The sequence below is a fragment of the Schistocerca americana genome, chromosome 6 (assembly GCF_021461395.2).
Source record: "Schistocerca americana isolate TAMUIC-IGC-003095 chromosome 6, iqSchAmer2.1, whole genome shotgun sequence".
In the NCBI taxonomy this organism is placed as follows: domain Eukaryota; kingdom Metazoa; phylum Arthropoda; class Insecta; order Orthoptera; family Acrididae; genus Schistocerca; species Schistocerca americana.
The window spans coordinates 145876226-145891460 of NC_060124.1; the positions used below are offsets into that span (position 1 = coordinate 145876226).

Genomic DNA, 15235 nt, shown 5'->3' on the forward strand with positions numbered 1-15235 from the left:
GAGAGCTGAAGAATATTTCTAGATTCCTCCCTTAAAACGAGATCCCCTACATTTGTAAGTACCCTTTCACATGAACATGAATACTTGTGTGTATCTTCAACTGTTTACCAGTTAGTTTCTTAGCACTTCTGTGACGTTTTCGCGAGAGTCAAATAAATCTTTGACCGCTTGTGACGCCCTTTTTGGAATACGTTCAGTATCGACTGTTAGTCCTATTTGGTACAGGTTCCATAGACTTGAGCACTATTATAAGATGGGATGCACAAGTAACTTATAAGCAGTGTCCTTTCCAGACTGGCTACATTTTCCTAGACCCTGCCAACAAGCCAAAGTTTCCCACTTGTCATGCGTATTTCCTGTGATTGAGCTTATGCAATCATTTCATCCAGATATTTGTATGAGTTTACTGGTTCCAGATGCGACTCTGTCTCTCTCTCTTTCTCTCTCTCTGCTGTTTAAACAAGGCTGCACAAATGTCCAGTTAGAACTTGATAAGATTCAAATGTGATGCCAAGATTGCAACTTATATATATACTGCCTTGTCGCAGTAGTAACGCCGGTTACCGTCAGATCACCGAAATTAGGGGCTGTTGAGCTTTGCTAGCACTTGGATGGGTCACCGTCCGAGACTAAAGAGTGCTCTAGGAATGCGAGGTACACTCAGCCCTTGTGAGGCCAATTGAGGAGCTACTTGACTGAAAAGTTGCGGCACCGGTCACGAAAAATGATACGGGATGGGAGAGCGGTGTGTTGAGCATATGCCCCTCCGTATGCGCAACCGATGATGTCTCAGGCCTGAGGATGGCTTGGCGGCCGGTCGGTTCTGTTGGGCATTCAAGGCTGTTCGGACGGTGCTTTTTTTTGTTCACATAGTACTTCGTTATAGACAATTGCGGCAGCTGCAAAAATTCTGATGCTGCAAGTAATATTTTCTGCCCGCTCGTTAAATTACGTAATGAACAACAAGGGTCCCAACAAACTTTGCTGGGGAACGAGTGAAGCTCCTTCTGCTGTAGAGAACTCTCCATCCAGATAAAAAGTTGCATCTTGCTACCCAGAAATCGTCAATTCAGTCACAAATTTCATTTGTATAAAGTACTACTATTAATAATTGTAGGTGTAGTATCGAGACAAATGCTTTTCGGAATTCAAGAAACACAGCAACCCTCTGATTGCCTTGGTCCTTGGCTTTCAGGATGTCATATGAGAAAAGCGCAAGTTGGCTATCTATTAATACACTACTGACCATTAAAATTGCTACACCACGAAGATGACGTGCTACAGACGAGAAATTTAACCGACAGGAATAAGATGCTGTGATATGCAAATGATTAGCTTTTCAGAGCATTCACACCTAACACTTGCTGACATGAGGAAAGTTTCCAACCGATTTCTCACACGCAAACAGCAGTTGACCGGCGTTGCCTGGTGAAACGTTGTTGTGATGCCTCGTGGAAGGAGGAGAAATGCGTACTATCACGTTTCCCTCTTTGATAAAGGTCGGATTGTAGCCTATCGCGATTGTGGTTTATCGTATCACGACATTGCTGCTCGCGTTGGTCGAGATCCAATGACTGTTAGCAGAATATGGAGTCGGTGGGTTCAGGAGGGTAATACGGAACGCCGTGCTGGATCCCAACGGCCTCATATCACTAGCAGTCGACATGACAGGCATCTTATCCGCATGGCTCTAACGGATCCCTGAGTCAACAGATGGGGACGTTTGCAAGACAACAACCATCTGCACGAACAGTTCGACGACGTTTGCAGCAGCATGGACTATCAGCTCGGAGACCAAGGCTGCGGTTACCCTTGACGCTGCATCACAGACAGGAGCGCCTGCGATGGTGCACTCAACGACGAACCTGGTTGCACGAATAGCAAAACGTCATTTTTTCGGATGAATCCAGGTTCTGTTTACGATGGTCGAATCCGGGTTTGGCGACATCGCGGTGAACGCACATTGGATGCGCGTATTCGTCATCGCCATACTGGCGTATCACCCGGCGTGAAGGTATGGGGTGCCATTGGTTACACGTCTCGGTCACCTCTTGTTAGCATTGACGGGACTTTGAACAGTGGACGTTACATTTTAGATGTGTTACGACCCGTGGCTTCACCCTTCATTCGATCCTTGCGAAACCCTATATTTTAGCAGGATAATGCACGACCGCATATTGCAGGTCCTGTACGGGCCTTTCTGGAAACAGAAAATGTTCGACTGCTGCCCTGGCCAGCGCATTCTCCAGATCTCTCACCACCTGAAAACGTCTGGTGAATGGTGGCCGAGAAACTGGCTCGTCACAATACGCCAGTGACTACTCTTGATGAACTGTGGTATTGTGTTGAAGCTGCACGGGCAGCTGTACCTTTACACGCCATGCAAGCTCAGTTTGATTCGATGCCCATGCGTATCAACGCCGTTATTACGTCCAGAGGTGGTTGTTGTGGGTACTGATTTCTCAGGATCTATGCATCCAAATTGCGTGAAAATGTAACCGTATGTCAGTTCTAGTATAATATATTTGTCAAAGGAATACCCGTTTATCATCTGCATTCCTTCTCGGTGTAGCAATTGTAAAGGCCAGCAGTGTAGATGTTTTCGGAATCCATGTTTGGTGGCGTGGAAGAGGCAGTCCTTTTAGAATGTTTTAGCTCAGAATATGTTCTAGGATTATAGAAGAGACGGACGTCAATGAGCATGGACGGTAGTAGGATATGCACACATCAATCACTCCGTCACGTTAAAACACAGAGGGGGTCATGGAGTGGGTAGGCAAGGTACGCACCTGAGGATGTTGAGCAGGTGGACGGGCAGGTAGCAGAGCGCGAACATGACGACGACGGCGACCAGCATCTTGGCCGCCTTGCGGCGCGACCGCAGCTGCACCTCGGTGGCCGCGTTGGCGCCCATGGCACTACGCCGGCTGGCGAAGCTCGTCAGCGGCGGCGCTGTACACAGGCATCGCACCAAGTCAGAGGACGCCGCTGCTGTGAAACTAGCACACTCGACAGAGTACGAGGGGTATTCAACAAGTAAAGAGACACTTTTTTTCTGAAAAAGGTTGGTTTAGTTCAGAATTCCAGTACATCATATTGCTCTCCACTCTTTTGTCTACAAGACACTATTTTTCATCAGATTCTACGTTCCTTACGGCGCCTTACTGGGAGCGCTCATATTATAAGTAGGTGTTTAGGTTTTTATGTTGGTAACGCTACGTAGCACTCTATATTACAATTGCTGACTGCGCTGTGTGCAATCTGTGGCTGGTTGGACTCGTTGTTGGAAGTTATTCGCGAGTGTTGTTGGGCAGTTGGATGTGAACAGCGTGTAGTGATGTGCTGTTGGATGTGAACAGAGTGTAGTGTTGGTCTGTTGGATGTGAACAGCGTGTAGTGTTGGTCTGTTGGATGTGAACAGCGTGTAGAGTTGGTCTGTTCGATGTTTACAGCGTCTAGTGTTGGGCAGTTGGATGTGAACAGCATGAAGTGTTGCTCTGTTGGATGTCAACAACATGTAGTGTCGGGCAGTTGGATCTGAACGGCGTGTAGTGTTGGGCAGTTGGACATGAACAGCATGTACCGTTGGTCTGTTGTGTGTGAACAGCATGTAGTGTTGGGCAGTTGGATGTGAACAGCATGTAGTGTTGTTTGTTGGATATGAACAGCATGTAGTGTTGTTCTGTTGAATGTGAACTGTGTGTAGTGCCGGTCTGTTGGATGTGAACAGCTTGTAGTGTTGGCCTGTTGGACGTGAACAGTGTATAGTATTGGGCAGTTGGATGTAAACTAATGCAGCGCCGGTCTGTTGGACGTGAACAGGGTGTAGTGTTGGGCAGTTGGACGTGATCAGCGTGTATTGTTGGTCTGTTGGATGTGAACAGCGTGTAGTGTTGGTCTGTTGGATGTGAACAGGGTGTTGTGTTGGGAAGATGAGAGTGAACAGCGTGTAGTGTTGGACTGTTAGATGAGAACATCGTATAGTGTTGGTCTGTTGGATGAGAACATCGTATAGTTTTGGGCTGTTGTATGTGAACAGCGTGTAGTGTTGGGCAGGTGGATGTGAACAGCGTGTAGTGTTGGGCAATTGGATGTGAACAGCGTCTAGTGTTCGGCAGTTGGATGTAATCAGCGTGTAGTGTTGGGCAGTTGGATGTGGACAGCATGTAGTGTCGGTCACTTGGAAGTCAACAGCGTGTAGTGTTGGGCAGTTGGATGTGAACAGCCTGTAGTATTGTTCTGTTGGATGTGAACAGCGTGTAGTGTCGGTTTGTTGGATCTGAACAGCGTGTAGTGTTGTCCTTTTGGATGTGAACTGTGTGTATGGTTGGTCTGTTGGATGTGAACAGCATGTGGTGTTGGTCTATTGGATGTGAACAGCGTGTAGTACTGGTCTGTTGGATGTGAACAGCGAGTAGTGTTGTGCAGTTGGTTCCGAACAGCATGTGGTGTTGGTCATTTGGACGTGAACAGCATGTGGTGTTGGTCTGTTGTGTGTGAACAGCGTGTAGTGTTTGAGCACTTGGATATGAACAGCGTGAAGTGTTGGTCTGTTGGATGTGAACAGCATGTAGTGTTGGTCTGTTGGATGTGAACAGCATGTAGTGTTGGTCTGTTCGATGTGAACAGCGTGTATTGTTGGGCAGTTGGATGTGAACAGTGTGTAGTTTTGGGCAAATGGATGTGTACAGCGTGGAGTGTTGGTCTGTTGGATGTGAACAGCATATAGTGTTGGTCTGTTGGCTGCGAACAGCGTGTAGTGTTGGTTTGTTGGATGTGAACTGCGTGTAGTGTTGGGCAGTGGGAGGTGAACAGCGTGTAGTGGTGATCTGTTGGACCTGAACAGCTTCTAGTGTTGGTCTGTTGGAGGTGAACAGCGTGTAGTGTGGGGTAGTTGAGTGTGAACAACATGCAGTGTTTGTCTGTTGGATGTGAGCAGCATGTACAGTTAGTTCTTTTGGATGTGAACAGCGTGTAGTGACGGTCTGTTGGATGTGAACAGCGTTGGACCTGAACAGCTTGTAGTGTTTGTCTGTGGGAGGTGAACAGCGTGTAGTGTTGTTCTGTTGGATGTGAACAGTGTGCAGTGTTGGTCTGTTGGATATGAACAGCTTGTAGTGATGGGCAGTTGGATGTGAACAGCGTGTGTTGTTGGTCTGTTTGATGTGAACAGCACGTAGTATTGGGCAGTGAGACGTGAACAGCATGTAGTGTTGGTCTGTTGGTTGTGAAAAGCATGTAGTGTTGGTCTGTTGGATGTGAACAGCGTGTAGTGTTTGTCCGTTGTGTGTGAACAACGTGTAGTGTTGGGCAGTTGGATGTGAACAGTTTTAATTCCTGGTCTGTTGGAAGTGAACGGCGTCTAGTTTTGGGCAGCGTGATGTGAACAGTGTGTAGTGTTGGGCTGTTAAATGTGAACAGTGTGTAATGTTGGTCTGTTAGATGTGAACTGCGTGTAGTGTTGGTCTGTTGGATATTAACAGCGTGTAGTGTTGGTTTGTTGGATGTGAGCCGGCCGTAGTGGATGTGCGGTGAAAGGCGCTGCAGTCTGGAGCCGCAAAACCGCTACGGTGGCAAGTTCGAATAATGCTTTGGGAAAGGATGTTTTGTGATGTCCTTAGGTTCGTTAGGTTTAAGTAGTTCTACGTTCTAGGGGACTAATGACCTAAGCAGTTGAGTCCCATAGTGGTCAGAGCCGTTTGAACCATTTTTTTTGTTGGATGTGAACAGCGTGTAGTGTTGGTCTGTTGGATGTGAACAGCGTGCAGTGTTGGTGTGTATGAGGTGAACATTGTGTAGTTTTGTGCAGTTGGATGTGAACTGCATGTGGTGTTGGTCAGTTGGACATGAACTGCATGTAGTTTTGGTCGGTTGTGTGTGAACTGTGTGTGGTGTTGGGCAGTTGGATGCGAACAGCGTGTAGTGTTGGGCAGTTGGGCAAGAACAGGATGTAGTGTTGTACTGTCGATTGTGAACTGTGTGTAGTGTCTGATGGATGTAAACAGCTGGTAGTGTTGGTCTGTTGGATGTGAACAGCGTGTAGTGTTGGTCTGCTTGATGTGAACAGCATGTAGTGTTGGGCAGTTGGATGTGAATGGCATGTAGTGTTTGTCTGTTGGATGTGAACAGCGTGTAGTGTTGGGCAGTTGGATGTGAACAGCGTGTAGTGTGGTCTGTTGGATGTGAACAGCGTATAGTGTTGGGTAGTTGGATGTGAACACCATATAGTGTCGGTCGGTTGGATATCAAAAGCGTGTAGTGTTGTGCAGCTGGATGTGAACTGTGTCTAGCGATGGTATGTTGGATGTGAACAGCGTGATGTGTTGGTCTCTTGGATGTGAATAGCGTGAAGAGTTGGTCTGTTGGATGTGAACATCGTTTAGTGTTTTTCTTTTGGATGTGAACAGCATGTAGTTTTGGGCAGTTGGATGTGAACAGCGTGTAGTGTTGGTCTGTTGGATGTGTACAGCGTGTAGTGTTGGGCAGTTGGATGTGAATGGCATGTAGTGTTTGTCTGTTGGATGTGAACAGCGTGTAGTGTTGGGCAGTTAGATGTGAACAGCGTGTAGTGTGGTCTGTTGGATGTCAACAGCGTCTAGTGTTGGGCATTTGGGTGTGAACAGCATGTAGTGTTGGGCAGTTGGGCGTGAACAGCATGTAGTAATGGTCTGTTCGATGTGAACAGCGTATAGTGTTGGGTAGTTGGATGAGAATACCATATAGTGTCGGTCTGTAGGATGTCAAAAGCGTATAGTGTTGGGCAGTTGGATGTGAACAGCATGTAGTCTTAGTCTTTTGGATGTGAACAGCATGTGGTGTTGGGTAGTACGATATGAACAGCGTGTAGTGATGGGCAGTTGGATGTGAACAACACGTAGTGTTGGGCGGTAGGATGTTAACAGCATGTAGTGTTGGTCTGTTGGATGTCAACAGCGTCTAATGTTTGGCAGTTGGATGTGAACAGAATGTAGTGTTGGTTTGTTGGCTGTGAAAAGCGTGTAGTGTTGGTCTGCTGGATGTGAACAGCATGTAGTGTTGGTCTGTTAGATGTTCACAGCCTGTAGTGTTCGTCTGTTGGAAGTGAACGGCATCTACTGTTGGTCTGTTGTGTGTGAACAGCGTGTAGTGTTGGGCAGTCGGATGTGAATAGCGTGTAGTGTTGGGCAGTTGGACGTGAACAGCATGTAGTGTTGGTATGTTGAATGTGAACAGCATGTAGTGCTGGTCCGTTGTGTGCGGTGAGCGAGTAGTGTTGTGTTGCATGTGAACAGCATGTAGTGTTGGTCCGTTGTGTGCGGTGAGCGAGTAGTGTTGGGCAGTTGGATGCGAACAGTGTGTAGTGTTGGTCTGTTGGATGTGGACAGCGTGTAGTGTTAGTCTGTTGGATGTGAATAGCGTGTTGTGTTGGTCTGTTGGATGTGAATAGCATGTAGTGTTGGTCTGTTGGATGTGAACAGCGTGTAGAGTTGGTCTGTTGGATGTGAGCAGCTTGTAGTGTTGGTCTGTTGGATGTGATCAGAATGTAGTGTTGGTCTGTTGGATGTGAACGGTGTCTAGTAATGGGCAGTTAGATTTGAACAGCATGTAGTGTTGGGCAGTTGGGTGTGAACATGTTGTAGTGTTGGTCTGTTGGATGTGAACAGCGTGTAGTGTTAGGCAGTTGGATGTGAACAGCGTGTAGTGTTGGTCTGTTGGTTGGGAACAGCGTGTAGTGTTCGGCATTTGGATGTGAACAGCGTCTACTGTTTGGCAGTTGGATGTGAACAGCGTGTAGTGTTGGGCAGTTAGATTTGAACAGTGTGAAGTGTTGCTCTGTTGGATGTGAGCAGCATGCAGTGTTGGTCTGTTGAATGTGAACAGCATGTAGTGTTGGGCAGTCGGATGAGGACAGCGTGTAGTGTTGGTCTGTTGGAAGAGAAAGCTTGTAGTGTTGGTTGGTGGGTTGGTTGGTTTGGGGAAGGAGACCAGACAGCGTGGTCATCGGTCTCATCGGATTAGGGAAGGATGGGGAAGGAAGTCGGCCGTGCCCTTTCAGAGGAACCATCCCGGCATTTGCCTGGAGTGATTTAGGGAAATCACGGAAAACCTAAATCAGGATGGCCAGACGCGGGATTGAACCGTCGTCCTTCCGAATGCGAGTCCAGTGTCTAACCACTGCGCCACCTCGCTCGGTGTAGTGTTGGTCTGTTGGATGTAAACAGTGTGTAGTTTTGGTCTGTTGGATGTGAGCAGCTTGTAGTGTTGGTCTGTTGGATGTGAACAGCATGTAGTGTTGGTCTGTTGGATGTGAACGGCGTGTAGTGTCGGTCTGTTGGTTGTGAACAGCGTATAGTGTTGGTCTGTTGTATGTGAACAGCGTCTAGTGTTGGGCAGTTGGATGTGAACAGCGTATAGTGTTGGTCTGTTGGTTGGGAACAGCGTGTAGTGTTCGGCATTTGGATGTGAACAGCGTGAAGTGTTCGGCAGTTGGATATGAACAGCATGTGGTGTTCGGCAGTTAGATTTGAACAGCGTGTAGTGTTGGTCTCTTGGATGTGAGCAGCATGCAGTGTTGGTCTGTTGGATGTGAACAGCGTGTTGTGTTGGTCTGTTGGATGTTAGCAGCTTGTAGTGTTGGTCTGTTGGATGTGAACAGCATGTAGTGTTGGTCTGTTGGATGTGAACGGCGTGTAGTGTCGGTCTGTTGGTTGTGAACAGCGTGTAGTGTTGGTGTGTTGTATGTGAACAGCGTCTAGTGTTGGGCAGTTGGATGTGAACAGCGTGTAGTGTTGGTCTTTTGGATGTGAACAGCGTCTAGTGTTTGGCAGTTGGATATGAACAGCGTGTAGTGTCGGTCTGTTGGATGTGAACAGCGTATAGTGTTGGGCAGTTGGATGTGAACAGTGTGTAGTGTTGGTCTGTCGGATGTGAACAACGTTTAGTGTTGGTCTGTCGGATGTGAACAACATTTAGTGTTGGTCTGTCTGATGTGAACAGCGTATAGTATTGGGCAGTTGGATGAGAACAGCGCGTAGTGTTGGTCTGTTGGTTATGAACGGCGTGTAGTGTTGGACAGTTGGTTGTGAACAGCGTGTAGTGTTGGTCTGTTGTATGTGAACAGCGTCTAGTGTTGGGCAGTTGGATGAGAACACCTTGTAGTGTTGGTCTGTTGTATGTGAACAGCGTCTAGTGTTGGGCAGTTGGATGAGAACACCTTGTAGTGTTGGTCTGTATGATATCAACAGCGTGTAGTGTTGGGCAGTTGGATGTGAACAGCATGTAGTGTTGGGCTGTTGGATGTGAACAGTGTGTAGTGTTAGTTGTTGGATGTGAACAGCGTGTAGTGTTGAGCTGTTGGATGTGAACAGCCAGTAGCGTTGGGCAGTTGGGGGTGAGCCGCCAGGAGTGGTGGATGTGGGGAGAGAGGTGCCAGAGTTCTGAGAGATGTTGATATGAGCGGACGATCTGGAGGTGCGTCCATCAGAAAAAGAGATCTGTTTAACTGAATGTCACAAATATATACAGGGTGTTACATAAAGGTACGGCCAAACTTTCAGGAAACATGCCTGACACACAAAGTAAGAAAATATGTTATGTGGACATGTGTCCGGATCTGCTTACTTTCCGTCTGTTAGCTCATTTTATTACTTCTCTTCAAATCACATTAATCATGGAATGGAAACACACAGCAACAGAACGTACCAGCGTGACTTCAAACACTTTGTTACAGGAAATTTGAAAATATCCTCCGTTAGCGAGGATACATGCATCCACCCTCCGTCGCATGGAATCCCTGATGCGCTGATGCAGCCCTATAGAGTGGCGTATTGTATCACAGCCATCCACAATACGAGCACGAAGAGCCTCTACATTTGGTACAGGGGTTGCGTACACAAGAGCTTTCAAATGCCCCCATAAATGAAAGTCAAGAGGGTTGAGGTCAAGAGAGCGTGGAGGCCATGGAATTGGTCCCCCTCTACCAATCCATCGGTCACCGAATCTGTTGTTGAGAAGCGTACGAACACTTCGACTGAAATATGCAGGAGCTCCATCGTGCATGAACCACATATTGTGTCGTACTTGTAAAGGCACATGTTCTAGCAGCACAGTTAGAGTATCCCGTATGAAATCATGATAACGTGCTCCATTGAGCGTAGGTGGAAGAACATGGGGCCCAATGAACACATTACCAACAATGCCTGCCCAAACGTTCACAGAAAATCTGTGTTGAAGACGTGATTGCACAATTACGTGCGGATTCTCTTCAGCCCACACATGTTGATTGTGAAAATTTACACTTTGATCACGTTGGAATGAAGCCTCATCCGTAAAGAGAACATTTGCACTGAAATGAGGATTGACGCATTGTTGGATGAATCATTCGCAGAAGTGTACCCGAGGAGGTCAATCAGCTGCCGATAGTGCCTGCACACGCTGCACATGGTACGGAAACAACTGGTCCTCCCGTAGCACTCTCCGTACAGTGACGTGGTCAACGTTACCTTGTACAGCAGCAACTGACGTGATTGCTCACGCGCTGCCTGCGATATGTAAGCTATTATAGAATCTCAGACCAGAGAGCAGTGTTGGTGGCAGTAAGAGCGGTGTCAGTAGGAGTAAGTAGTAGTTATCAGTCTGGTGTACGTAGTTTGCAATGCCGGTCGTGGGGAGCGATGGCGGTGCCTGAGCGATGTAGTATAAGGTACAAATAGCCGCGCGTATGTAGTTTATTACAACAAAATTTGTACTATTGTTATATCAAGTTCCATGTAAATGTTTCAAAAATCTTTTAATAATAATCTTTTTTATAAAGTTAATTGTTTTGACAATCATTCATTTGAATTTAAAGAATTCACTAATTCACTAATTTCTGCAATCCATGGTCATCCCGATTATCGTAAAGAAAAATCAGTTATTTCTTTTTATACGTGACAAATCTAGCTTCCAGCATTGCACTGGGCTGTGCCAAAAAAATTCCTTATAGCAGCAGATATATACGCGTTATCCGGCGACTCCAATGAGGGAAGATTTTTAAATTTATTCAGAATGAATTTTCAGGGCTATGACGCAGCACTGCTGACGTCCAAAATTTACCAATTTAAATTCACAGTCAATTATGGAAAGGTTATAAGTGAGCCACAATTTTTTATTGAAAGATTAGTCACATTTTATTATTGGTAGGTTACGGAACTTATCTGTTGGGAGGTTACGCTGAATGTGAATTATATAATTATATTTTTTACTGTTGGGAGGTTACAAAGCGTCAGTACGTTCAGTTTCACTCTGGAGTTTGAAAATCAAGTAACGTAGAAGTTTTACCAGCACAGTCATTCTTTTCATGCAAAGGGGGAGTTTCAATATGCCTGCACGGTACCACTCTACTGGTCAACGTCAGAGCCAACGTCTTGCTACATCAGTAACCTCCCCATCAATCGCGTACTGCTTCCCGAGGAGTACATCCTTCTTTGGACCAAACACATGGAAAGTCGCAAGGAGCGAGATCAGGGCTATAGGACGGATGAGGAAGAATAGTCGAATTAAGTTTTGTGAGCTTCTTGCGTTGTCATGGAGAAGAAGTTCGTTTCCATTTTTGTGGCGACGAACACGCTAAAGTCGTTTCTTTAATTTCCTTGCGATAGCACAATACACTTCAGAGTTGTTCGTCGCACCGTGAGGGAGGACATCAAACAGAATAATTTTAGTTACATATATTCATATGAACACTCAATTCTTAGCTATGGAATTTTTTTTGGGGGAACAAATGCACAAAATATGAATACAATGTTCAAACTCCAGAAAAGAGCCATAAGAATAATAACCAAAAATACTAGTCGAGTTCATAGTAAAGATCTGTTCAGAACACTGAGGATTTTCACTGCTCTATGTGAATATATTTACCAGTCAGTTGAACACATCAAAAATAACATTGGTAATTACTGCAAAGCCAGCTCTGTCCATGACGATGCAACAAGAGATAAACTCAACTTACATTTACCAAGAAAAAAGTAAACATAAAACTCAAAACAGCATTTTCTACGAAGCAATAAAACTGTACAATAAAGTACCAAAAGTTATTAAAGAAATTGCCAAAATACACTTATTTAAAAAGGGAGCTAAAAATACCTCTGATGCAATACTTTTTATACTTTGAAGGATTACTTAGCTAAAGCAGAGTTTGATAAAAAATGTTATACAAATAAATAATAATAATAATGATTATAAAGTATCCAAAATTTCACATAACCACTTTGTTTTTTTTTCCTTCTTTTTTTCCTTTATAGAAATACTTACCACAAGCTATGCATAGCACAATTCTAACACCTCTTTCTGAGCTCAACCTCTCACTTATTATGGAGGGATGCTGACTCAGTTTTTTCAGGATAGCAAATGGGAAGTTACGGTGCAGAAAATGCCCCCCAAGGGATCACTAGTGTGTGTGTGTGTGTGTGTGTGTGTGTGTGTGTGTGTGTGTGTGTGTGTGTGAGTGTAGTCAGTGAAGTGTTATGAAACAATGTGTGTATAGTGTGTGCAGTGACTGATAATGACATACGAGTGAACAATGTGGCATTACATTATTTAACAAGTTATTTGTAAAAAAAGTATTGTATACCAGGAGTAAATCTAATAATTGTCTCTAACTAGGATTCTTTAAATATATGCGTATACGAATTAGCTTATTTTAAATTGAACTACACTCCTGGAAATTGAAATAAGAACACCGAGAATTCATTGTCCCAGGAAGAGGAAACTTTATTGACACATTCCTGGGGTCAGATACATCACATGATCACACTGACAGAACCACAGGCACATAGACACAGGCAACAGAGCATGCACAATGTCGGCACTATTACAGTGTATATCCACCTTTCGCAGCAATGCAGGCTGCTATTCTCCCATGGAGACGATCGTAGAGATGCTGGATGTAGTCCTGTGGAATGGCTCGGCATGCCATTTCCACCTGGCGCCTCAGTTGGACCAGCGTTCGTGCTGGACGTGCAGACCGCGTGAGACGACGCTTCATCCAGTCCCAAACATGCTCAATGGGGGACAGATCCGGAGATCTTGCTGGCCAGGGTAGTTGACTTACACCTTCTAGAGCGCGTTGGGTGGCACGGGATACATGCGGACGTGCATTGTCCTGTTGGAACAGCAAGTTCCCTTGCCGGTCTAGGAATGGTAGAACGATGGGTTCGATGACGGTTTGGATGTACCGTGCACTATTCAGTGTCCCCTCGACGATCACCAGTGGTGTACGGCCAGTGTAGGAGATCGCTCCCCACACCATGATGCCGGGTGTTGGCCCTGTGTGCCTCGGTCGTATGCAGTCCTGATTGTGGCGCTCACCTGCACGGCGCCAAACACGCATACGACCATCATTGGCACCAAGGCAGAAGCGACTCTCATCGCTGAAGACGACACGTCTCCATTCGTCCCTCCATTCACGCCTGTCGCGACACCACTGGAGGCGGGCTGCACGATGTTGGGGCGTGAGCGGAAGACGGCCTAACGGTGTGCGGTACCGTAGCCCAGCTTCATGGAGACGGTTGCGAATGGTCCTCGCCGATACCCCAGGAGCAACAGTGTCCCTAATTTGCTGGGAAGTGGCGGTGCGGTCCCCTACGGCACTGCGTAGGATCCTACGGTCTTGGCGTGCATCCGTGCGTCGCTGCGGTCCGGTCCCAGGTCGACGGGCACGTGCACCTTCCGCCGACCACTGGCGACAACATCGATGTACTGTGGAGACCTCACGCCCCACGTGTTGAGCAAATCGGCGGTACGTCCACCCGGCCTCCCGCATGCCCTCTATACGCCCTCGCTCAAAGTCCGTCAACTGCACATACGGTTCACGTCCACGCTGTCGCGGCATGCTACCAGTGTTAAAGACTGCGATGGAGCTCCGTATGCCACGGCAAACTGGCTGACACTGACGGCGGCGGTGCACAAATGCTGCGCAGCTAGCGCCATTCGACGGCCAACACCGCGGTTCCTGGTGTGTCCGCTGTGGCGTGCGTGTGATCATTGCTTGTACAGCCCTCTCGCAGTGTCCGGAGCAAGTATGGTGGGTCTGACACACCGGTGTCAATGTGTTCTTTTTTCCATTTCCAGGAGTGTAAATTTGTAAATACTTTGACATGTCCTATATCCTTGCAAAAAGAGATCTACGGATGAATAAAGCTACTACTACTACTCCTAACACCTTTAGAGCCCCAGCAGACTGCCGCCATGACTTTACTGGCAGGAGGTGCGGCTCTGAACGTTTGCTTCGGAGGAGAGTTGATGTGGCGGATGGGCAACCATTTTTTTTTCGGTTCGAAGGGATGAACTCGTGTTTCATCTCCTGTGACGGTGTTCGACAAAAAACTGTCACGATCAGTCTCGTAACCCGCAAGCAATTATTCGTATATGGTCCTTCGTTGCTCTTTATTTCTTCTGTTAGGCGGCGAGGAAGCCAGCAGGAACACGCTTTTGGGTACCCTAGCTGGTGAACGAGTGTGTCAGAACTACCAACAGAAACGCCCAGTTGCGCAGCGAGGGGTTTGTTTGGGATCCGTTGATCACCTCGTGTGAGAGTGTCCGCGCTTTCCGACATTGCAGTAGTGACAGCTTTGTGCGGCCAGCTCACATGAAGGACATCGGACAGGTTCGCGCGACCTTGTTGCAATGATGACAGACGCCTCACCCAACGACTCACCGTGCTTTTGTTCACCGACAGGTCTCCGTAGACGTTCTAGAAGCGCTTATGAACATCTGAGATGCTCAGGTTTTCCGCGGAAAAAAAAATCAGTGACCGCTCTCTACTTGGAACGCATCTCCGTTTAGTTTACACGACGACACTAGGTTGCGGCCAACTGCGCTACCGGCGCGGCGCGCAACTCGTCGGTGAAACTGAACAGTTTAGGCGTGTTCCAACTTTTTTGACACTAGTTGCATGAGTTTTGAGGTTACGTGTGTTCGTAAAGTGTAGGCAAACTGAATATGAAGTGGGGAACGGAGAATAATGTTCGCTTTTTGGATATCTATGCTTTGCATGGGTGTTTGTGGGATTTCAGTGATGCTGGTTACAAAAATAAGCAACATACTGCTGCTTGGCTAAATGGTTCGAATGGCTCTGAGCACTATGCGACTTAACTTCTGAGGTCATCAGTCGCCTAGAACTTAGAACTACTTAAACCTAACTAACCTAAGGACATCACACACATCCACGCCCGAGGCAGCATTCGAACCTGCGACCGGAGCGGTCGCTCGGTTCCAG

The 15235-nt window shown here is 46.8% G+C and overlaps 1 protein-coding gene across 1 annotated transcript in view; it reads right to left on the minus strand.

Annotated features, from left to right (window-relative positions):
- The window catches only part of LOC124620014 (orexin receptor type 2-like), a 144868-nt gene that overhangs the window by 77808 nt on the left and 51825 nt on the right, over positions 1–15235 (minus strand). Inside the window, exon 4 of the mRNA XM_047146680.1 lies at positions 2790–2927. Coding sequence (XP_047002636.1) covers positions 2790–2927 — 138 coding nt within the window. The remainder of the gene's footprint in view (positions 1–2789; positions 2928–15235) is intronic.